We start from the raw sequence: 21,006 nt of genomic DNA on the forward strand, positions 1-21,006 counted from the left end.
AGAAGGTAGAAAAATGTATCAGGCGAACTCCTGCACCCAGCTCTCTCCTACCCTAAACTCCCTCCCTTTGGGAGGGAAAGCGACGAACACGTGCTCTGCCTCCACCGAGGGCTCCCTGGCTGGCCCGCCCCGTTCTGCCCTTGGAATGGCTGGAAGCCCGCGGCCCCACCCCGTTGTCCTACCCACAACTGAATATGCAAATTTGGAATCCCGGTGAGCCAATGGCAAGGGCCCTGGCCATGTGACGCCCAGCCCCACCGAGGTGAGCCATAAGAAGTTGGGCAGCTTGCAGTCTGGAGGCAGCGCTCCGGGAGCAACCGGAGCGTTGGGAGGCAGCTGCTGCTGAGACTGCTGAAGGGGGAGTGGCGGCGTCCGAGAGGACCGAGAGCCGAGCCAAGCCGAGAGAGAAGGGGGTGTCAGCACTGCAGGCAGCCAGGGGAAAGGGATCGCGGGGTGAAGGCTACTGAGGGGACGTAGACGGGGCGGTGAGGAGAGGCTCAGGGTACACCTGGCCCCCTCCGTCCTGTCCCGTGCCACGCGTGTCCCTTCCCGCCCAGGGAACTCCTCCGGTTCTACTCTTAGCCAGGCAGGCAGCTCTCCGAGGTCTCAGCAGCCAAGATGCCGATCTTACTGTTCATCCTAGACACGTCCGCTTCTATGAACCAGCGCACCGGGCAGGGTACCACCTATCTGGACATAGCAAAGAGCGCGGTGGAGGTTTTCCTGCAGGTAAACAGCGGCTGGGACTTGGGGCGGGGGCGAGAGGGAGGCGCGGGTCAGCGGTAGGGGCTACCTGGAGAGGGGCGTGGCCGGTCTCAGCCTTCGGCTAACCCTCGGGCCATCCTCTACCCCCCTTTCCCTCAGCTCCGCTCGCGGGACCCAGCCAGCCGAGGAGATAGGTACATGCTGGTCACCTCCGAAGACTCGCCCTACTGCATTAAGGTAAGCCAAAAAGGGGGATGGGAGCCTGGCCGGGCCCTTCCCTCACCCCATCCCGCCCCGCCCCATCCTAGCAGCCTGTCCCCCCAGAGTCTATTTCCCCCTCCCTGGGGTGGAGACACTAAACCAAGCTGAGGAGCCAGGGTGAGGGGGTGTGTGGGTGTGTGTGTGTGCGGTGGGTCAGTGATGCCTCTTAGGCTGTCCCCAGGATGCGCGGACTGGGGAATGGAGGGGAAGGGCACACTCCCCAGCTTGAACCAGACCCAGCCCGGGAAACGGCAGACATTTATCTTTGGCGAACTGGGTGCTGTTCAGGTGGAAGGGTGGGGCGGGAAGAAATTGGGGTCGGGGGAGGCACTGGCCGAAATGCTTGAATACTGGAGATCAGGTTCACGGTCCCTGTCCCTGATTTATAGCTCTCTTGACTTAGTATTTCACACCCTCACCCTGTAGCCTCTCTAGGTGTCTGCAGATCAGTCTCTCTTGTTAGAATAACTATTCTCACCTCCTCTCCCTTCGTCCCCCATTCCTAAACTTTTAATTTATGTATCTAAGATCGAGCCACTCATCCCATGGAGCTTCCAAGACTGAGTGTTTTGGGAACTGCCAGGCATGCAGTGAGCCCAGAACCCAGTGCAATTCTGCAAAACCACACCTGGAGCAATGGGTGGGAAACTGAGCAAGCTAGATGAGACCCGGAACAGGTCTGTATTTTCCCACCGGTCTCGTCCAGTATCCACTAGCACACGACCCAGGGATAGGCAACATTGTATACTGTAACATGTAGCATTCCATTACCATGTGAAAATAATGTATTCCAGAGGCAACCTCCTGTACCAAAGGGCATTGCAGTCTAAAGAGATTTTAGTTTGAATCCTGCCTGTGTTACCCCGAATTCCCTCTGACTGTGGGTAGGTCATTTAACTTTTTCAGTTTCAATTTCTTCCTCTAAAATACAGATAATAATTCCTTTAGGACCTCCCTTCCCCCCGTAGGGTTGTCGTGAGAACCAAATGAGACTGTACAGAAAGTATTATACAAGTGTCAGCAATTATTATTAAGAATTATCTTTTCAGAAGAGAGAGACCAAAAATGTTACTGGCAGTAATAGCTTACACTGATAAGGATTGTTCTCTGAAGTGCTGTGCCCTTAGGATCTTAGGATGAGGCCACAGGGCTGGAATCTACTGTGAATTCAGTCCAGAACATCCTGTTCCATCTACCTACCTCCACCCCCCAGCTCTCCTGAGTTGGGAATGACCAGCAGTCTACTACTCTTGAAGTGACTCTGAATGTACTTGTCACAGGACCTTTGACAGTGGGGACTCTGATCATATCGTCCTTTACCCATCCATGTGTAGGCAAACTCTCAACTCTCTTCTCCTTCGGCTTGTGGTATAGTCACTGCTTAGGCTGAAATCCTCTCTACTAGTCTTTCATCCCTGTCTACCTCAACCTATCTGAACCCAAGATTCATATCCTTTTCTTCCCTTCTGATCCATTCTGGGAACCCCCCCCCCCCACTCTGTTTTCAACCAACTCCCCTTCATTCTAGATCTCTTTACTTCACACTCTTTCCATATTTTAGAACAGAAATATGGCTTCCTTTCTTCCCCAACTCCTGTCTTCAAACTTCAGGATTTTAAAATATATGGCGGTGTCCCTTCAAATATCCTGATGTGTCTCAGTTAATCAAGCTCCTGTTAAACTCTCAGTACTCTTCACTGCACCTTGACCACACAGGGCTCACCAGTGTCCACATCTGTTCTGTTGACATGATTAAGAAGTTTGAAATTCTGCCCTGATCTATTCTTCCATCTCTTTTACCTCATTCCTAAACCTGTTCTCCCTTCACTGTGACCTGTAGTCCTTTCACCATTCCATTTTGTCATCCCTGCTCCAAGCTTTTTCTTTCCTCCCTTCACAGAATGATTTTGTTGTTTTGTTGGGTTTTCCTATCTTGCCGAGGCTAGAAACATAGGGACTACTTTACCTGTGGACCTGAAACTTGTGCCCAAAATGAAATTCATTTGAACTTTCCTCCTACGTTGCTTCTCCCACATTCCTTATTTTTCCTGAAGATGCTACCATCCTTGTTGCTCAGGTTCACAACCTTAGAGTCATCCTTGACTCTTCCCTTTTCCCACCCTTTATATCTTGCCAGTTGCCAAGTCTCATACTTCCCTAGTCATCTCTTTGTGCCTATCACTTGGACTATCCTTTCTCTCCAATCCTTTCCACATATGCTAAAATAATCTTCTGAAATCACAAGTCTGAGCATGATACTCACCTGCATAGAAACTTGCAATGACTCCCTATTGCCTCTAGTATCAAATGCCAACTTCTCAGCTTGGTGTGTAGTCTACCTGTCCAGGCTTATTTCATATCACCCCTTTGTATGTACTCTATGCTCTAGTCAAATTGGCCCATTAATTGTTCTCCATATTTAATATTCTATGTCTCATCTGCTTTGCCTGAGTCCTTTCATGCTTGGAAGGCACTTCCTTCTTAACCCCTGATTCTTAGAGTGCCAAGCTTATTTCAGCTTTTGGCTTGGGTATCATCTTCTACAGAAGGGTTTTCCTAATTCCTCCTGCCCTCAATTTGTTGGGACTCTCCTTCAAATTACCTTGTGCATATCTCTGTGTACATGTATCCTCTGCCTCTTTGCTTTCCTCCATATACAATGTCAAATTATTGAGGGGAGGGACAGTTTTCATTTTTGTCTTTGCATCTCCAGTGCCCTGTGCATAATAGAGACAACTAAATGCCTGATTCCACTGCATTGAATTAAGTGACTTAACTATGGCCACCGAGTTAGGGTAGGAGGACCTTGTCAAAAGTCAGTTTGAAAGGCTGTTACCTAGGTCAACTTCTTCACCTCAGTCAGTCAGAAAACATTTCTTAAGCACCTACTATGTGCCAAACACTGCTCAGGCTAATAAAGGGATGTGACCTTGGGCAAGTTGCTTAACCTCTGTCACCTTCAGTTCCCTTGTCCATAAGATTGTAGATTTCAAGCTAGAACAGCCCTTTAGAAAGTCACTGAGTTCAAGTACCTTATTTTACATGTGAGAAAAATGAGGTATGTAGAAGTTAAATGACTTGCTCAAGGTCACACAGCAAGTGTAGGTGGCAGGATTTTTTTTTTTTTGGTGGCAGTATTTTAACACAGTTCTTCCCAAGTCCAAGCCCAGTTCCCTATTCATTTTTCTATGCTTTGTTGTTGTTCACTTGTTTTTAGTTGTGTCCAACTCTTCATGACTCCATTTGAGGTTTTCTTGGAAGAAATATTGGAGTGGTTTGCCATTTCCTTCATCAGCTCATTTTACTGAGGAGGAACTAAGGCAAACCAGGTTAGGTGACTTGCCTGGGGTCACACAGGCAAGAGGTATCTGAGGCCAGATTTGAACTCAGGAAGATGAGTCTTCCTGACTTCAGGTCCAGCACTCTATCCACCATGCCACCTAGCTGCCCTTATTGTGTTACCTCTTAATAAAATAATGTGGGTTTGGACTAGATGGACTTTGAAGTCTCTTTCAGCTAAAGGTCTATGATCTTGTGATCACACTTCTCCTTATTAAATCACTGCTTTTTAATATTTTAAACTAAGTTTTAATTGATATCTCTTTTAACATCACTGTAATTTCCTCCAGTATCCTTTCCCTTACTCCCTCACAAAGCCATCCTGTATAATAAATAATATGTTTATAAAAGATAAAAACAACAGAAGGGATAAAATCAGCATAACTAATCAGCACATCAGAAAAAATCTGAAAATGTGTGTAATGTGTGACAGTTGTGGACCTCCCACCCCTCCAGGGGGGGAGCGTTCGCTCATATCTTTTCTTTCAAGCTGTGCTTGTGTTTTGTAATTTTACAACGTTCACTTGATTTTCTTGTGTGTGGTTCTTGCCATTTACGTCATTGTAGCACATTATTTTTTTTTGACTCTGCTTACTTCATTCCCTGTCAATTCATGTAGATCTCCCCATGCTTCTCTGTATTCATTACATTCAACATTTCCTTACAGCAGAGTAATATTCCATTATGTTAACATACCATGATTTATATAGCCATTCCTCAATCAGTGGGCATCTACTTGGTTTCCCCATTGCAAAAAGTACCACTATATATATCTGGTGTATTTGAGGATTTTCTTCTTAGCAGTGGCCTCCTTGGGATATAAAATTAGTTGTGGAATATCTGGGACAAAGGATATGAGCATTTTGGTCACTTTATTTGCATAATTCCAAATTGCTTTCTAAAATGGTTCTGTGGATCTACAGCTCTACCAACAATGTACTAGTGTGCTTCTCATCCCATAGTCCCTTCAACAAATAACAAATTGGATTTTAAGAACATAGTAGAGCAAATGCCCTGACAGTTTCGTCCCTGGTAGGAATCAATTTATATCCACCAAGCTGGAAAGGGTGTGAGTCTGGGTCTAGTGATGTCTGCTTCTGAGAACCAGCCTGGCTAAGTTCACAGGAACTCATCACCAGGTTTACTACAGGGGCATACATTTTTAGCCTGAGCAGCTCAAAGATCCTCTCAGTCAGGGAGTAAATATCCACATTCAAGGTCCTTGAACTGGAGATCCTTGGAGATAGTCTGGAATCAGAAAGATCTGAGTTTAAATAGAGCCTCACTCATTAGCTGTGTATGAGATCCTAGGCAAGCCTCTTAACCTCTGTCTGCCTCAGTTTCCACAACTGTAAAATGGGAATAATAATAGCACCCACCTCCCAGGGTTGTTGTAAGGATCAGTTGAGATGATATTTGTAAAAAGTACTTAGCACAAGTACATAGCAGAAAATAAAAGGAAATGGGGAAACAAAGATGGACAACTTTGAACACAATGTGTAGTATTTATTATACAGGCTTTCTTGGAATGGAAATTTATTGCTGTATATTTTGAATTCTCTCTTACATTCTTCTGTGCACATGGCAAGGCTTTTCCCCCCCATTTTCTTGTTTTGGATTTAAGTTTATAATATGTTTTTTATTGTGTATTCCAGTTTTAGTATTTAAGTTTAAAATAAATCTTTTTAAAAAGTGCTTAGCGCAGTGCATGATACAAAGTAGGTAATAAGCAGGTTCATTTCTGGGGGACTCCAGATTTCAAAAATGGTAATTTTTGTTTCTACCCAGCTAGTAGATGGCTTCATAATTTTATATGTTCATATTATATATATTCATATACAATGTGATATATTGCTTATATTACATTTATATATATATTTATTATATATTTTATATATTCGTAATTCAAGACCAGTATATTTTGTTTGTATAGAGATAGTTTTCTTTTAATGTTACTCCTTTTTGCTGCTCTCTTCTTCCTCATTGTCCTTCTCTTCTGTGTTCCCAATTATTTGTTCTCTGTTTTGCTTTGGTGGAAAGCACCATCATAGATTCAAGTTTTTCTATTCTGCCAATTATTTTTTCTGTATAGGCCATAAATTCTGATCTCACAATTCTTATTTCTTTCTTGAACCAATCAGAAACAGCCTGCTGTGGTTCTCTTGGGAATCCACGGTGTCCTTTGGCTCATCAGGTATTGATTCAATTTCATTTGTCTTGCATTATTTATTCAGAGATGTTTGGACTTCTTCAGATGCCTTGGTTTCCATCTTCTTTTTTAGTATCTTTCCTCTTAATTTAAATGCTTGTGTTCAAGGTTTCTGAGTTTTATTCTTCCCAAAATCTTTGGTAATTTTAGTCTTTTCCCCTCATTTTCCCTTATCAGTCACCTCCTGACTCCTCTTTTGATGACAGATCCCCTCAGGGCTGGACCTCAAAACTATCTATCTTCTACCCTGAGGGATTCACTTTTCACCAGCCTCAGTCCCTGCCGTAAGTGACTTCTGGGGGTACAGAACTGGCTCAGCTGGACGCCAGTCCCCTTTTCTCAGGCCTAGGATAGTCTCCCAAACATGCTGATCCTTTGCCTCAGTTTCTCCTATTCTTTAGGTCACTGGATTCAGATGGCTCTGGAGGAGAAGCGAGGCTGGTGACCTGCACAGCCCTCCCTCACTCAAAAAAAAACAGTCAAGTGCAAGTCATGTCATCATTTCTCTGATGGCATGATTTTCTTTGGCAACAAAGGACGAACACACATATACAGTTCTCTGGTTAAATGGCTAAAGCAGTGTTCTGTAGCCCCAGGCAGAACAAACTTGGGTAAATCACTTCATCTCTCTGAGCCGCAGTTGCCTTATCTCTAAAATCAGGAGGTTGGTTTAGGTGGCTTCTGAGTTCCCTTCCATCTTGATCCAAAGTCCCGATCCCAACCTGTATCTTGTTCAACTCCTACGTGTCCTTTAGAGACACCCCTTTCAGTATTCCCATTCCCTTGTCTTTCTTAGCCCCCTTTCCCTCACTCAACAACTCTAATACAAGATGTCCCCCAAGTCTGAGTGAAGTTTTAAGCTGTCAGGCCTTTGAGGATACCTTGTATATTGTGTGCCAGATCTTTTTTCCAAAATCAATTTGATTAATAGGTTTTGTTTTGACAACAGTCATATACTATCAAATGACTTCTACCCATGGCCCTGCTAGTCACCCCCTAATTGATCAATGGTTAACCCTGGGGAAGGGATTTTCCAGAATGACCAGTCCAACCTTCTCATTTTGCAGAGGAGGAAACAAGGCCAGAGAGGGAAAGTAATCTACCCATGGCTGCACAGAGAGGATCAGGGTCAGGGTCAGGATTCAGACCTAAGTGCTCTGGCACCAAAACCAGTGCTCTCATCACTGCATTGCACTGCCTTCTTTGTGGAGTCTCCTGGGGAGGGAAACCTTAACTCAATATCTGTATACCATGGCTGGCACGGTGGGTACTCAATAAATGTTTCTTTCTTGATACTAGAATTGGACCCTGCAAGAGCAATATTTTTGAAAGAAATGCTTTATATTTATCCTATGCATATCTGAGAATAATAACCAACTTTAAAAGTACCACAGATAGTATTTTTATACTTCTAGAAAAGGAGGTAGAGTTTTTTGCAGGAAAAAAAAGGAAAGTTCAATCTCTAGTCACAGCATGATGGCACAGATAGACACTACCTCGAGTTTGATTTTATGCTTGTACCCAAATCATTTCACTGGTTCCACATCTTATTTGTATATTTGAGGTATAGATAACAGGACTGGCTCTTGTTAATTTCCAGTTAGGAACTGATCATTTTCATGGCTTATTCTTTATAGTTCCCCAAGTTTCTTTAGTATTAAGTCAGTGTTCTTTCTCATTTGAAATGTCCAAGAGTGGCAGTGTGCTTTGGTGACTAGAGAAGAATGGTCCTATATTCAAGAAGACTTGGTTTCAGATCCCACCTCTGACGCTTAGGATTATTGACACATGAGTTTTATGTCTTAAGTAGGACATTAAATTATATAAATTGGGTTGGGAAATCCAGACCCTTGACAAGAGTCCCTTAAGTTAACCTATGAGGCTTATTAATTTAAGAGAATAAGCTTTGAGTTCTTTCTGAACTTGTAAAAATTGTACTTCAGGCCACAGGCCATGATAGTGTCCTGTTTCCAAGCTTTTATTTGTCAATTTTATTGTGAAATCTTTCCCCAAGATGCTTTGTGACCATTCTCTGAATGTCTCCACTCTGGAAGGGCTGATGTTTGAGAACATCTTGTGGATTTTTCTTATTCAAAGTTGAGTTAAAGTCTTCTACTTCCTGATAACTCCAAGCCACAAATATTGGCTTTTGGTCAGAGTGATTCCCCAAGTAGACCCTTCTCAGGTTGGCAGCAGATGTATTGTTTCTGCTCTAAATTTCACTGCTCATTGAAACCTGAAGTCCCTTCAGCTATATTCTGGGAGCTGGTTTAATAGAATCTGTAGCCCAGTCTTAGCAAAGTAATGTGCAGTATGGTTTTCTGTTCATTTGCTCTAAGTTCTGAGCAGTAGTCTTTATCCATTAAGAAACAGAACTTCACATTTCCCAGGTCTCAATTTATATAGCCAGCTCTAAACATTGAAAAAGGCATTTTCTTTGTTCAGTTTTTCCCCTCCTAGAAAAATATTTTCTGTTGGCATTGGAGTAGGCGTAAATGTTGTAGGGGATAGTTTTTGTCTGGGTACTCCCCCAGCTTCTCTGGAGTGAGATAGCTACATGATACTATATGACAGTAATTCTTTATGGGAAGAGTCCTTGCAAGTGGAATTTTGCTGGAAGTAGATAGTTTTGAGAACATGATGTGCCTGGCTTCCCTGAAGGACTAGGTCATATTTTGCCACATGCCCCATCGTGCAGGGAAAAAAATGGTCTTTTAAGAACAACCAGTCTCACCAGACCACTTATTTGCAGTCAGCTTTGGTATGGACTGAAACCTTAAAGCTACGGAAATGTTAGCTGTTGCTGTTAGTAGTCATAGAGACCTAGCTCCAATCAATCCATAAGAATGATTGAGAGTTAACATACCACAGCATTAACCAGACAGGCTCTGGAAGGCTCTGCTTATCCATATGTGATGGGCAAACACGTGTCCGAAATTTGCGCAAACATCTTCTCCTCGTATAAGTAAGATATCTTGTTCAATCCCATTTATGCTGACCTGATAAGCAAGCCCTTTTTCAGAGAGGGTGAGAGTCAACTGTCAACCCATCCCTGTTTGAATTAATTTAGCATCCTAAATTAGAGGGCCGTTGGTTCCAGATCCTGATACCGAAGATTAGGCAAATAACCCATTGGCCTTCATTGCTTGACAAAGGCATAGAAGGAGTGAATGAAGCATTTATTAAATGCTTACTATGTGCAAAGCACATCTGCCACCATCCTAAGAAGGACCTATTTGGGAATTGGTATGACCCAAAGCCAGTACTGGTGTCTTAGAATTATTGGCTAGCAAGTTATCATCTGAGCCCTGGGGTTACTGATAGAAAAGTGAAAAACATAGACGGTACATTTATCAGATTTGTCAGTGACACAAAGTTGGAATCTGAAGTCAGGGTCTGAAAAGATCTTGACAGGTTAGAATATTGGGCCAAATCTACTGTGATGTAATTTAATAGGGATAAATGTGTAAAGTCTTGGATTTGGGCTCAAAAAATCAACTTCAGAAGCCTGGGAAGAAGGCATTTTGACAAAGATCTGAAGTTTTAGTAGATGGCTGGCTCGGTAGGACTCATCAGTGTGACAGGGAAACCCCCAAAGGCTAAGCTGATTTCAGGCAGCATGAAGAAAGGCCTAGTGTGCAGGGAGAAGGAGGTGACCAGTGGGCCTTCTACACACTGTCCTCCACAGACCTCAGCTGGAGTCTTAGTTTCAGTTCTCAGTGCCAGACGTGAGGAACAATAGTGACAAGTTTGAGAACAGCCAGAGGAGAGCAGACAGCATGGTGAAGAATCTTGAGTCCATGTCACGAGTGGCTTGGTTGAAGGAATTGGCGACACTTAGACTGGAGAACAAATGGGTAGGAGAGGGATAGGACTGTCTGCTGGTATTTAAAGGCCCCTGACTTATCTTGCTTGGCCCCAGGAGACACTTGGGAGAAAGTCCAAGTATCTCTTCTGAGGTCAGGAAACACCTCCTAACCATCAATGAAGTAGAGGGTTTGGAGAATGTTACATGATGTGCTGGATAAGGGAACTCAACTCAGTTAAGCATTTAAGTGAAATACATTATGCAAATATGTCCTCTTAGTCTGCTCTTTTAGAACAGATGAATGACCACACTAATGGGCATTGTCCACTTTATGAATACACTCCTTTCCAAAGTGTGTTTAGAGCTTGGAATGCATTTTCATATAGCAAGAAAAAACAACATTTAAGTGTTTACTGTATGCTAGATACAAAGACAAAAGTGAGGCAGTCCCTGACCTCAGAAGAGCTTACTTTCTACTAAATGCTGACAGACAGGTTGGGAGTAGTTTAGTACAGAGACGGTGTATTAAATGAAACAGACCTTTGTGCCCCATATTACTACATTATCACAAACTACATTATCACTGTAACTCCCAGAGGTGGATAGGTTCTCAAGCAAGGCCATGAAAAAGTATATTCAACTCGTGAGGTAACTGGACCCCTGAAAGCAGCACCATGTGGTGCTGGGCTTAAGTCCTGCCTTTGATAGCCCTAGCTGTGCAAGCCTACCGAATGGCCTAAGCTCTTGGTTAAGGAATGTGGGCTTGGAGCAGAGATATGGAGGGAGCAGGGGCTGCTGGGACAGCCAGCACTGGGACTTAGAGACTGGGGCTTAGAGACGGGGAGGATTATTGCTCTGGTGTCCTCAGGGTTTGGAAGTTGAAGACTTGTCTGTATTCGTGAGAGAGTCTGTTCTTGCTGTCCTTGAAGGCATTTCCAGAGGGAGGGGGTTATCTAATGAGATTCTTATTCATATGAACAAATTGACAGGGCTATCAAACAAGCTGAGTTGATAACTCTAGTTTCTGTGATAATTTCTAGTTCTATGAACACCATTCTCATTTGTATTGAAAGCCAGTTTGATTGCTTTGACTAGTTGGGTTGGACATGGATTTTCTTATGCTAAGGATGCTGCAATTCAACTCACTGCTGCCATTCTTAATTTGGTTTTGTTCATGGTTGGTTTTTTACATTTAATTTTTATTTTTTTCTCAAACATGAAAACAAAAATTTTTAACAATTTTTAAAATTTTGAATTCCAAATTTTCTCCCTCCTTCCCTACCCTATTCCACTGGTCTATCACTATTTTTTAGCCAGTACCAGATTATTTTGATGTTTACCACTTCGTAATACAATTTGAAATCTGTCACTGCTAAGCTACCTTCCTTCACATTTTTTTATTGGTTCCCTTAATATTTTTGATATTTTGTTCTTCCAAATGTATTTTGTTGCTATTCTTTCTAGCTTTGTAAAATAATTTTGGAGTAATTTGATGGGTAGGTCACTGAATAAGTAAATTAATTTAGGTCGAATTGTCATTTTTATCACATTGGCTCGGTTACCTCTGAGTAATCAATATTTCTCCAGTTGTTTAGATCTGACTTTTATTTGTGTGAAAAGTGTTTCGTAATTATGTTCATATAGTTCCTGGGTTTGTCTTGGCAGGTAGACTCTCAAACATTTATATTGTCTGCAGTTATTTTAACTGGAATTTTTCTTTCTATCTCTTCCTGCTGGACTTTGTTTGTATTAATATAGAAATGCTGATGATTTATGTGAGTTTATTTTATATCCTGCAACTTTGCTGAAGTTATTAATTTTTTCAACTAGTTTTTTAGATTTTCTAGGATTTTCAAAGTATATCATCATATCATCTGCAAAGAATGACAGTTTTGTTTCCTCATTGCCTGTTCTAATTACTTCAATTTCTTTTTCTTGTCATTGTTTTAGCTAGCATTTCTAGAACAATATTGGTGATAATGGGCATCCTTGCTTCACAGACCCTGATCTTATTGGAAAGGCTTCTAGCTTGTCCCCATTACAAATAATATTTGCTGATGGTTTTTGATAGATACTACTTAATCGTTTTAAGGAAAGCTCCATTTATTCCCATGCTTTCTAGTGTTTTTACTGGGAACGACTGTTGTGTTTTGTCAGAAGCTTTTTCTATCTCTATTGAGATAATCATATGATTTTTGTTGGTTTTGTTATTGATGTGATCAATTATACTGGTAGTTTTCCTAGTATTGAACCAGACCTGAATTCCTGGTATAAATCCCACCTGGTCATAGTATATGATCTTTGTGGTATATTGCTGTAATCTCTTTGCTAGTATTTTATTTAAAAATTTTGCATCAATATTCATTAGGGAAATTGGTTTATAGTTTTCTTTCTCTGTTTTTGCTTTTCCTGGTTTAGGTATCAATACCATATTTGTGTTGTAAAAGGAATTTGGTAGGACTCCTTCTTTGCCTATTTTTCCAAATAGATTATATAGTATTAGAATTAATTGTTCTTTAAATGTTTGGTAGAATTCACTTATAAATCCATCTGGTCCTGATACTTTTTGCTTAGGAAGCTCCTTTATGGACTGTTCAACTTCCTTTCCTAAAATTAGGCTTATTTAGATATTCAATTTCCTTTTCTGTTAATCCAGGCAATTTACATTTTTATAAATATTCACCCATTTCACTTAGATTGTCAGATTTATTGGCATACACCTGGGCAAAATAGCTCCTAATAATTGCTTTAGTTTCATCTTTATTAGTTGGGAATTTACCCTTTTCATTTTTGATACTGGTGATTTGATTTTCCTTTTTAAAAATCAAATTAACCAATGGTTTATCTCTTTTATTGTTTTTGTTTTTTCCCAAAACTAACTTCTAGTTTTATTAGTTTAATGGCTTTCTTACTTTCAGTTTTATTAATATTCCTTGGATTTTCAGGATTTCCAATTTGGTGTATAATTGGGGGTTTTAAATTTGTATTTTTTGTGGTTTTTTTAACTTGTATATCCAATTTATTGATCTACTCTTTCTCTATTTTATTGATGTAAACATTTAGAGATATACATTTTCTCTTAAGTACTGCTTTGGCTGTGTCTCATAAATGTTGGTATATTGTTTCATTGTTGTCATTCTCTTTACTGAAATTACTTATTGTTTCTATGATTTGTTCTTTGACCCACTCATTCTTTAGGGTTAGATTATTTAGTTTCTAATTAATTTTTAATCCATTTTTTATAGCTGTTTATTGTATGTAATTTTTATTGCATTATGTTCTGGAAAGGATGTATTTAGTATTTCTGTTTTTCTGTATTTGATTGTGAGGTATTTATGTCCTAATATATGATCAGTTTTTGTGAAGTTGCTATGTACAACTAAGAAAAAGGTATACTCCTTTCTATTCCCATTCAGTTTTCTCCAGAGGTCTAGTATATCTAAATTTTCTAAAATTCTATCCATCTCCTTGTTTATTTTATGGTTAGATTTATCTAGTTCTGAGAGAAGAAAGTTGAGGTCCCCCACTAGTATAGTTTTACTGGTTATTTCCTCCTATACATCATTTAACTTTTCCTTCAAGAATTTGGATACTATACCACTTGAATATATGTTTAGAAGTAATATTACTTCATTGTCTCTGGTACTCTTTGGCAAAATGTAGTTTCCCTGCTTATCTCTTTTAATTAGATCTATTTTTGTTTTTGCTTTGTCTGAGATCATGATTACTAATTCTCCTTTTTTTAAAACCTTAGCTGAAGCATAATAAATTCTGCTTTCAGCCCATTGTTTTCACTGTGTCTTTCTGTTTCAAGTGTGTTTCTTGTAAACAATGTATTGTTGGATTCTGGTTTTTAATTCATTCTGCTTTCACTTCTGTTTTATGGGTGAGTTCATCCCATTCACATTCACGGTTAAGATTATTATTTCTCTCCATCCTATTTTTTTCTTCCATTTATCCTTCTCCCTCTCCCCCTCTCCTTCTCTACCTCCTCCCTCTCTTGCTCTCACTCTCTTGGTCTCTCACTTTTTACCCTGTCCCTTCTCAATAGCCTGTTTGACTTCTGACCACTACCTCTCTTAATTCGCACTTTCTTCTATCAGCTCCTCCTCCCTTTTTCTTATGTCTTTCCCTTCCCACTTCCCTGTAGAGTAAGACAGATTTCTATAACCAACTGGGTATATATGTTATTCCCTCTTTGAGCCAATTCTGATGAGAGTAAGGTTCAAGCATTGTCCTTCTCCTATCTTCCCCTCTTAATTTGTTTTAAAATTTTATTAGTGTCTTTTGTATTTATGGTAGTCTTATATGATAATCATTCATTTATGATAGTCATATTTACCACTCAACACCTCCCTTGTCCCATGCACATACATGCACACATACCCCTTGAAGAAAAGTAGTTAAGCAAATCTGACAGATAAAATGACTGTATGACAGAGTATGTCAGGTTTTGTACCCTAGGTTCCCATTTCTACTGAGAAGAGAGAGAAAGAAATGTGTTTTCTTCATCTGTTCTCTAGGACCAAGGTTGCTCATTGTACTTAATCTGAGTTCACCTGCCTTTAAGTGGCATCAGAATTTGGGGTGCACTGGAAAGAGCTGGGTTTGGAGTCAGTGCCCAAGTTTGAATCTCAGTGTTGTCACATACTTGTGTGCCCTTAAGTAATTAAATTAAACTGACCAAGTCTTTATTCAGTCTCTAGGCTTCAATTTACTATATTATTAAAATGATGGAGTTGGATTAGATCTACTTCTTAAAGTCCTTTCCAGTTCTAAATCTATTACTCTCATCATTGTGGAGATTATTCTCCTGGTTCTTCTTCCTTCACTGAATCAGTTCATACAGGTGTTTGTAGATTTCTTTTAATTCTCTTGTCCAATTCAGAATTTGAATTACAATAGGAACCTCACAAAGCAATGCAAGCAAGACACTTGTATAGTAGCTTCTCAAAACTAGAGATAAAAAAGGAGCAATTGACATTTTCCAAATAGGATTCATTGTGTCCGTCCTTCCCCCACCTTACCCCACCCCCGTGTTCATCCCTCTTTCTGTCAAACATGCCACCAGCCTTCTAGTTATGCACAATTTCATTCTTTTCTTTTCTCTCCCCATATATCCTATCAGTTTCCAAGTCTTGGCTATTTGGCCTGAACAACATCACTTGTATCTCTCTCCTCTTTACTCATGGCCATCGCCTTAGTTCAAAGCATTATCATCTCTCACCTGAATTATTGCAATAGGCTCCTAATATGTCTTTCTACTTTTAAATGCTCTCTTCTCCAATCTACCTTTTACAGATCTACAAAAATAATCTCCATAAGTACAGGTGTCATTTTGTCACTCACTTGAACAAAATGCTTCACTGGCTCCCTCTTTCCTCTGTGGGAAAAAATCTTTTAACAGTATAGCTCTAAATTCAGGATTTTTGATTGAGTCAGCTTGAATCAGCTCCTGAGAGTTAATTATTCAATTTCAGTGTGCACATTTATATCTCAGAAATAAGCAAGGGCTACAAAATGGAGCTTGATTTATTGTTTTGTTGGTCATCTGCACTTAGGAAATTAAATAAGCAAGTGCAGTTTAAATTTAAAAGTCTGTTGTATACACATTTTTGAGAGTCAGTTGTTAAATATTTTCCCAGAACAACTTAGCCTCTCAGCTTCCTTACAAAAGATATTTCACATTACTGCTCTTCATTCACTTTTATGTTCTACCCCAAACTGACCTATGTATTGTTCTCCATATGTCACATTTCATTTCTGGTCTTTCTGTCTTTGCACAGATTCTTCTCTGATTCTGGTAACTCAGCTGTGTCTCTGAGAATTCCTAGTTCTCCTCTAGACCCAGCTGAGATTCCATCACCTGAATTATGCCTTTCCAGATCACCCCCACTTATTAGTGTCCCCACAAAAATTATTTTGGATTTACTTTGTACATACTTTGTCCTTATGTGTTTGTATATAAGTATTCTAAATATAATAAAACATAATTTTTTGAGGATTTTAAAAAAAAGGGAGCAATTTTTTTCTACACTATTTAGCATCATTTAAAATGTAAGAAAAAGGAGAGTTTTGTTTCATTCCTGACTTCTGAAGCCTTCTGGGAGAAGCACTCCCCATTTTGTTCTTGTTCTCCCTCTGTCTCTCTCTCCCCCTCCCTTTCTCTTTCCCTTCCTGCCTTTTCTCTCCCCCCATTCCTTTTTTAGCTCTCTGTTTCTGTCTCTTCTTCTCTCCTCCATCTCTCCCTCCTTTTCTTCCTCTCTTCCTTCCTGTCTCTCTCCCTCCAACTGTCACTGTCTCTCTTCCTCCTTTTCTTTATCTCTCCTTTCTCCTCCCTTCTCCTCTTTCCCTCTCTCTTTCCCCTTTTTTCTCTTCCTCCCTCTATCTCTGTCTCTCCCTCTCTCTCCTCCCTTCTCTCTATGCCTCTCTCTCCTCTCATTGTCTCTTACTCCCTCCCTTACTCCATCTTTTTTTAGCTTCCTCCCTTCCTCTCTTCCTTTCTTTCCCTGTTTCTCTCTCCCCTCCCTCCCTTTCTTTGTCTTTGTCTCTTTCCCCCTTCTCTATCTTTTTATCTTCCTCCTCCCTCTTTCTTTCAGTCTCTCTGTCCCTCCCTCTCCTTTCTATATCTCTCTGTCTCTGTCTCCCTCCCTCTCTATGTATCTCTCTGTCCCTGTCTCTCCCTCTCTTTCCCTTCCTTCTCTATCTATTTGTTTCTATTACACCCCCCTCTCTTTCTCTCTTCCCATCTCTCCCTTCCCCTATCTCCCTCCTCTAGGTTTCACTCTGGGGAGAGAGTGTTCAGGCCTGGCATGTAGTAGGCAATTAATAAATGCTTGTTTCATTAAATTGAACAGAGGGTCCTGATGTTGCGTTCTCCATTGAAACCTAAACTATTTCAGGCCCAGAGGCTTCAGGAGCCAGGGATCCCAATCTATATTAGGGACACTAATATTTCAGAGATACCTGCCCTGCAGAAGCCAGAGATCCCTATCCATGTCTCAGGGACACAGGGATCCCATGTGTATCTCAGGGACACCCACTCTACAACCTCCCTGCCAAGTGCTGATACAGCCTTTTCACACAGGCCTTCAAAGTCAGTAGACTCACTCCTTCCCAAGGCAGCCTACTTCCCTTTTGTATGGTTCTATTACTAGGCAGCTTTTCCTTGTGTTGAACTAAAATCTGCCTCCCTGAGCCTCCTGAAGCTCATCCTTATTGCTTCACTGCTCCTAATCTCACTCCCAGGTAGAACAAAGTCAGTTCCTTTTTCATGTGAAAGCCCTTCAGGTGATTGAAGACCACTATCTTGTGTATCTTCTCTCCTCCCTCCCCGCTTCTCCATTGCCTTTTCTCTAGGTTCAACATCCCTCATTCACAGGGTCATAAATTTAGGACTAGAAAGGACCTTAACCTTCATCTAGGCCATCCCTTCATTTGATAAAGGAGGTGAGACCAAGAGAGATGAGGTTTCTTGCCTCAGGTCATACTTGTGCTAAGTGGCAAAACAAATATTTGAACCCAGTTTCTTGGACTCCATGTTGAGCCCAATTTCCCCAGAACTGTGCTACCAGTCCTCATTATAGCATGATCTCCAGGCCTCCCACCATCCTGATCACCCTTTGCTAGTCACTGTTCTGCCTACCCTGTGGTGCACTGAATTAAATAGCAGAGTTCCAAAGTGGTCTTATGCTAACAATGGCTGAGGGACCTCTCACTGCCCCCATTCTGGACTCTAAGATGGCATCGATTTTTAAAGCTTCCACGTCAGATCAGACTTGTTGAGCTATGACTCATAGCTTATCTGAATTATCAGAATCCTCCTAGGATATGATTCCATTTATTGAGTAGATGTTCTGTGTTAGACACTGGAAATAGACAAACACAAAAAGATCCAGCCCTTACATTTTACTGGGGGTTCAGATGAGTAGAGCCAAGGTAAATTAACAGTTTTGTTTCCAGCCTATGATAGTAGATAATTCCCAGAATTCCTTTTGGTAGCTTCTTCTTGGTATTTACTCATAATGATATATGCCTCAGTGGCATAGCCTCTGAGCCAGGAATTTTAGCCTGCTATAGATAGCCTTCTCCCTCCAGCTGCCCAGAGCACAGTAGCCCTGTACTAAGCCCCTCATATGTTATTGAATTTATCTACAGAGTCTTATTTCATTCAGGAGCTTTTTACTTGGTCTCAGTTATGAGGCAGGGTTCCATTTTTTTAGTGTTTATTTATTTATTTTTAGTTTTCAACTTTAATTTCCACAAAATTATGAGTTCCGAATTTTCTCCCCATCTCTCCCCTCCCTTACCTCCAAACACCATGCATGCTGATTACCCCTTCCCTCAATATGCTCTCCCTTCTATCACACCCCTCCCTTCCCTTATCTCTATCTTCTCTCTTTCCTTGTAGGGCAAGACAGATTTCTATACCCCATTGCTTGTATTTCTTATTTCCAGGTTGCATGCAAAAACATTTCTCAGCCTTCATTCCTATAACTTTGAATTTCAATTTCTCTCCCTTCCTCCCTCCCCACCCATCCCTACTGAGAAGGCAAGCATTTCAATATAGGCTATATATGTGTAGTTTTACAAAAGACTTCCATAATAGTCATGTTGTGGAAGACTATATTTTCCTTCATCCTATCCTGCCCCCCATTTATTCTATTCTCTCTTTTGACCTTGTCCCTTCCCAAAAGTGTTTACTTCTAATTACTCCTGCCTCTCATTTGTCCTCCCTTCTATCGTCCCTCTGACCCCACTTATCCCCTTCTTCCCTGCTTTCTGGTAGTGTCAGATAGATTTTCATACCAAATGTAATGTGCTTGTTATTCCTTCCTGAAGCCAAATGTAATGAGAGTAAGCTTCACTTTTTCCCCCTCACTTCCCCCATTTTCCCCTCCACTGAAAAAGCTTTTTCTTGCCTTGTTCATGAGAGATAGCCTGCCCCATTCCATTTCTCCCTTTCTTCTCCCAATATATTCCTCTCACCCCTTGATTTTAGATATCATCCCTTTCCTATTCAACTCACCCTGTACTTTCTGTCTATGTATGTGTGTGTGTGTGTGTGTGTGTGTGTGTGTGTGTATAATCCCTCCAACTACCCAAACACTGAGAAAAGTTTCAAGAGTTTCAAGTATTATCTTTCCATGTAAGAATGTAAATAGTTCAACTTTAGTAAGTCCCTTATGATTTCTCTTTCCTGTTTACCTTTTCATGTTTCTCTTGATTCTTGTGTTTGAAAGTCAGATTTTCTATTCAGCTCTGGTCTTTTCATCAAGAATGCTTGAAAGTCCTCAATTTCATTGAAAGACCATTTTTTCAAAAAATCCCAATGGTGGACCTCAAGGCAAAATGCCTTCCACACTCAGAGAGAGAAATATGGAAGTCACTCACATAATGTAGCAGATCATGTTTGTGTATGTGTACCTGTTTGTGTATCATGTTCTGATTTGTTATACGGATTCTTTCATTTATCTTAGTCTGACTACATAGCATGACTATAGTGAAAATATACTCAATAGGAAAGTATATGTAGAATCTATACAGAATTGTATGCAGTCGTGGGGAGGGAGGGAGGTAAAGGGGGGTGGGTGGGGAGGGATAAAATCGCAATTGTATGGCAGTGATTGTTAAACATTAAAAAAATAATAAAAAAAAAAAAAAGAAAAATTTGATAGGACCTGAAGAAGAATTATATTAGGTGAAAAGGCGAAGTTGGGCTGTGATCTACATCAATGAGATCACATATCAATCAAAGTAAAAATCATTTAGAAGAAGAATTAGCCTGCTTCTACTTGCCTACAGAGGGCAGAACTTGGAGGTTAAGTGAGTTTTCCAAGATAAAACCACTACCAAGCAAAAGAGGCAGTATAAAAACCCACCTTCCTCATTCCAAACTCAGCACTCTATCTCTTAGACCAAAACATCTCTCAGCAGAGTTGTTCAAAAGTTCAATGAGATACATTGAAATCTACTAAATTTCTCTTCCATAGGTGGTATTCAAGTCAAAGGTGAACGAAGGAGATTCTATGTTAAATTTATTACTTATTAATCTGGGATAAAAGAAAAAGTAAGAATTAAAGCTAATGGTATTTTGGGGTTTTGTTTTGTGTTATTGTTGTAATGGGGGTGTTATTGTTTTTGTTTGCTTGTTTGGCAGAGATCAGGGCTATTAAAGAATAGTTATCAATTAAAAAAAAAAAAAAGAAAGACCATTTTTTCCTCTGAAGTATTATACTCAGTTTTGCTGGGTAGGAGATTGTTGGTTTTAATCCTAGTTCCTTTGACTTCTGGAATATCATATTAGAAACCCTTGGATCCCTTAATGTAGAAGCTGCTAGATCTTGTGTTATCTTGATTGTATTTCCACAATACTTGAATTGTTTCTTTCTAGCTGTTTGCAATATTTTCTTTTTGATCTGAGAACTCTGGAATTTGGCTACAATATTTCTAGGAGTTTCTCTTTTCGAGTCTCTTTCAGGAGGTGATCAGTGGATTCTTTCAATATTTATTTTACCCTGTGGTACATATCAGGGTAGAATATCAGGGCAGTTTTCCTTAATAATTTCATGAAGGATGATGTCTAGGCTCTTTTTTGGATCATGGCTTTCAGGTAGTCCCATAATTTTAAATTGTCTCTTCTGGATCTCTTTTCCAGGTTAGTTGATTTTCCAGTGAGATATTT

The 21,006-nt window shown here is 40.5% G+C and overlaps 1 protein-coding gene across 4 annotated transcripts in view; it reads left to right on the plus strand.

The window, feature by feature from the left end:
- Positions 1–277: 277 nt before the first annotated feature.
- Positions 278–21,006, plus strand: part of LOC140516124 (integrator complex subunit 6-like) — a 66,140-nt gene continuing 45,411 nt past the window's right edge. For 3 of the 4 annotated variants that reach the window (XM_072627097.1, XM_072627100.1, XM_072627098.1), the window contains exons 1-2: positions 278–729; positions 865–942. In XM_072627097.1, coding sequence (XP_072483198.1) covers positions 619–729; positions 865–942 — 189 coding nt within the window. In that variant the 5' untranslated portion in view covers positions 278–618. The remainder of the gene's footprint in view (positions 730–864; positions 943–21,006) is intronic. The other variant, XM_072627101.1, reaches the window with a different exon arrangement.

The sequence above is a fragment of the Notamacropus eugenii genome, chromosome X, assembly GCF_028372415.1.
Source record: "Notamacropus eugenii isolate mMacEug1 chromosome X, mMacEug1.pri_v2, whole genome shotgun sequence".
Taxonomy (NCBI): domain Eukaryota; kingdom Metazoa; phylum Chordata; class Mammalia; order Diprotodontia; family Macropodidae; genus Notamacropus; species Notamacropus eugenii.